Source organism: Condylura cristata, unplaced genomic scaffold (genome assembly GCF_000260355.1).
Source record: "Condylura cristata isolate star-nosed mole 26May11 unplaced genomic scaffold, ConCri1.0 scaffold00003, whole genome shotgun sequence".
Classification (NCBI taxonomy): Eukaryota; Metazoa; Chordata; class Mammalia; order Eulipotyphla; family Talpidae; genus Condylura; species Condylura cristata.
The window spans coordinates 33,987,661-33,990,468 of record NW_004567104.1 but is presented as its reverse complement, the minus strand read 5'-3'; the positions used below and the strand labels follow the sequence as shown (position 1 = coordinate 33,990,468).

General features: G+C 36.3%; 1 protein-coding gene across 3 annotated transcripts in view; it reads left to right on the top strand.

Moving 5' to 3' along the window:
* Positions 1–2,808, top strand: part of GTF2E1 (general transcription factor IIE, polypeptide 1, alpha 56kDa) — a 41,550-nt gene that overhangs the window by 20,909 nt on the left and 17,833 nt on the right. For all 3 annotated transcript variants that reach the window (XR_001145779.1, XM_012729396.1, XM_012729401.1), the window contains exon 3: positions 465–666. Coding sequence is in view for 2 of the 3 variants with exons in the window: in XM_012729396.1 (XP_012584850.1) it covers positions 465–666 (202 nt within the window). In the remaining variant the exon portion in view is untranslated. The remainder of the gene's footprint in view (positions 1–464; positions 667–2,808) is intronic.

Sequence of the window (2,808 nt, the reverse complement as noted above, 5' to 3'; positions counted from 1 at the left end):
TGACAATCTAAGGGATGGCCAGACACTGGGCTTTAGGTATTTATTTGATTTTCTTTATAATGTAGACTACCATAATTACCCAAGTAATTACAAGGAGAAAGCTGTTTGTAGAGAGTAGCAGTTTCCATAGTGAATTGTAGAGAATTTGGTGTGAAAGTTAAGTAAAAATATTTAAAATACTGTTGTAATTAAAAACTTTTTTCTACAGTTTTTAGGAGAAAAATAACTTTGAAGTGCAAAAGTGGTGGATGAAGAGCTGAATGGATGTGTAAAATATCAAATGTAACAAATTGTCAATTGTGGGTTTAGATGTTAGGCACATGTATGTTCACTATAACTTTTTTCAACTTTTTCATATATTTGAAAGTTTCGATAACCGCATGTTAGAGGAAGAACAGAACTAGAAATTCTTTGCTGTTGAGGATTTTGCTTCCCTGACCTAATACTTTTTGTTTTCTCTGTAGGAACTTTCCACTGTACTTTTTGCAATGCAGAGGTAGAAGAAGATGAATCAGCAATGCCTAAAAAAGATGCACGCACACTTTTGGCAAGGTTTAATGAACAAATTGAGCCCATATATAAATTGCTTAGAGAAACAGAGGATGTGAACTTGGCCTATGAAATTCTTGAGCCAGAACCCACAGAAATACCAGCCTTGAAACAAAGGTAAGCATCAGAAACAATTTTAAGCTCACATTTGTTTTAACTGCTTGTAGGCTAGGTTGCAGGAGTGGGTAAGTAATTTATCAAGACAGTAAAACTGCAATGTCCAAGTAGATTCTGAGCTCTGCCTTACTTGTCTCATTAACTTGTGCCTGTATTGAAATTTGTGCTGAATGCAGAACAGTATGGGCCCTAGGTAAAGATCTTTAAAAATAGATTCTACCTCAAGTCCTCACTCAGTTTGTGCCTGTTGCAACTCAGCCAATTGTTTGCACCTCTTGGGAATATTTAAAATTTCCTAACCAAGTTCTTAAGTCTGAAGTATTTTAAGTAATACAGCATTTGCTTTACTATTTTTGAAACATTTTAGCCATGCATCCTTCTTTAAAGTGAATTATTAGGTATTCTCCAGGATATATCCCTGCTGGGATGCCCTTTTTTTAAATCAGTGCACCTTAATATACCCAAAGAATATACTATGAAAAGCTATGCCATAAAAAGTAGTTTGTATTCTTTTTTGAAAATCATAAATGAGAATTGTATCTGGGGTATGCTCCTACTTTGTCCTTATTCTTTCTTTTTCTTAGTGTCAAGCTGAGGGTGTAGCATTTCCACCCATCCACTGCTGTCCATAGAACCCATCATGCAGAGTTGTAGCTGTGTAGTTTTTAGGAGCACTGTTATTTCACACCCTCTGACACTGATGGTACAGAAGGGCACAATTTGAACAAATTGACTTTCTTTTGGATGTTAAAAACAGTCTAGTTGTACAGAAAATTTTCTTATCTATATAAGTTATTGTAAGTTTTCTTACCTAGCCTCCTTATAGAGGGTTGGATGCTGTATAGAGTAACAGAATACCTAACTAGAAGTAGCTTGAACAGAAGAAAAAATTTTCTGACATGACCAAAAATCCCGAGGTAATGTAGTTGAAAATTAACTTCATAGCTCAATTATATCTTCAAGGATCTAGCTTTGTTCTGTGTTTATACTCTGCTGAATTCAGCCTGTTGATTGTCCTCTTGGCCTTATGAGGGAAGCTAATCAAAGATGACTGTCTCTTTGGAATATTGTGTAGCTGAAATTGTTCAAATGTAGAAAAAGGGACTGCCTTTTCCTTGTGTCCTATCATAAGACCCAGGGGGTTACCTTCATCCACCAGAATTGTTTTATGTGCTTATTTCTAAATAATATCTGGCAAAGGAAGTGAGGTCACACTAGTTGGTGCTTAGACTAGTAAAGGTTTACCTCTTAGGGCTGGGAAGGGCCCCAGAGTCTTTTAGAGCAAATAGCCACCAGTATTTGAATGAAATCACTAAGCAAAGGAGTAGTCTTTTGTTGCGGTTCATATGGTCTGTTACCACAAATCTATTTTTTAAATATCTTTTTCTGTTCACTTATATAATTAAAGCCTATGCAGAAAATTGATTATATAAAAATAATTCTTTAAACCTATTATTTCTGCTAATGGCTTATACAGAATGTTAGATTGTATGAATTATTCTTTATGGTTCCTCTCCTAACTGTAGCTATTTTCCTGGTAAGATACTTCCCCACTAAAATAGCATTTATTCACTGCTATCACTGTCATCCTACCTCTGAATGTTCCCCATTGTTCACAGTCCACCTCTCATTTGAATATCCCGGTTCAATATTTCTTATTCCATGCTTAACACAGATTTGAATGTTACAGTGATGCTAGAGGCTCATAGTAGCTCACTGTACCAAGTCACACATTTCTTGTCAGAAAGATGGTGACTTCAGAAATAAAAAAGAATAAAAAAAAAATTGAGAATATAAACTGATCTGAGAATATATGATGGCATAGACTCAGGGCAAAAGGGGAAATAGAGCCAGACAAGACAGAGATCTGGGACTGCTATTTAGAACAAAGTCGAGTTGCTTACACGTGATCAAAGCAAAGACCATTGGAGCCAGGTTACAAGATGTTACCATGGTTGAAATGGCTTCACCAAACACTTGACAAATTCAGCTGCCCAGATGGAACATGCTGGAGGTGGTATTGATTTGGCCTCTGCTACAGGATCTGTTTCGGAGCATAACAGTTCTCTGTGTTAGCCATCCTATCCCAACTACAAGAAAAGAAACATCAGTAGAATAGGAAGGGAGTCAGAGCAACCCTAA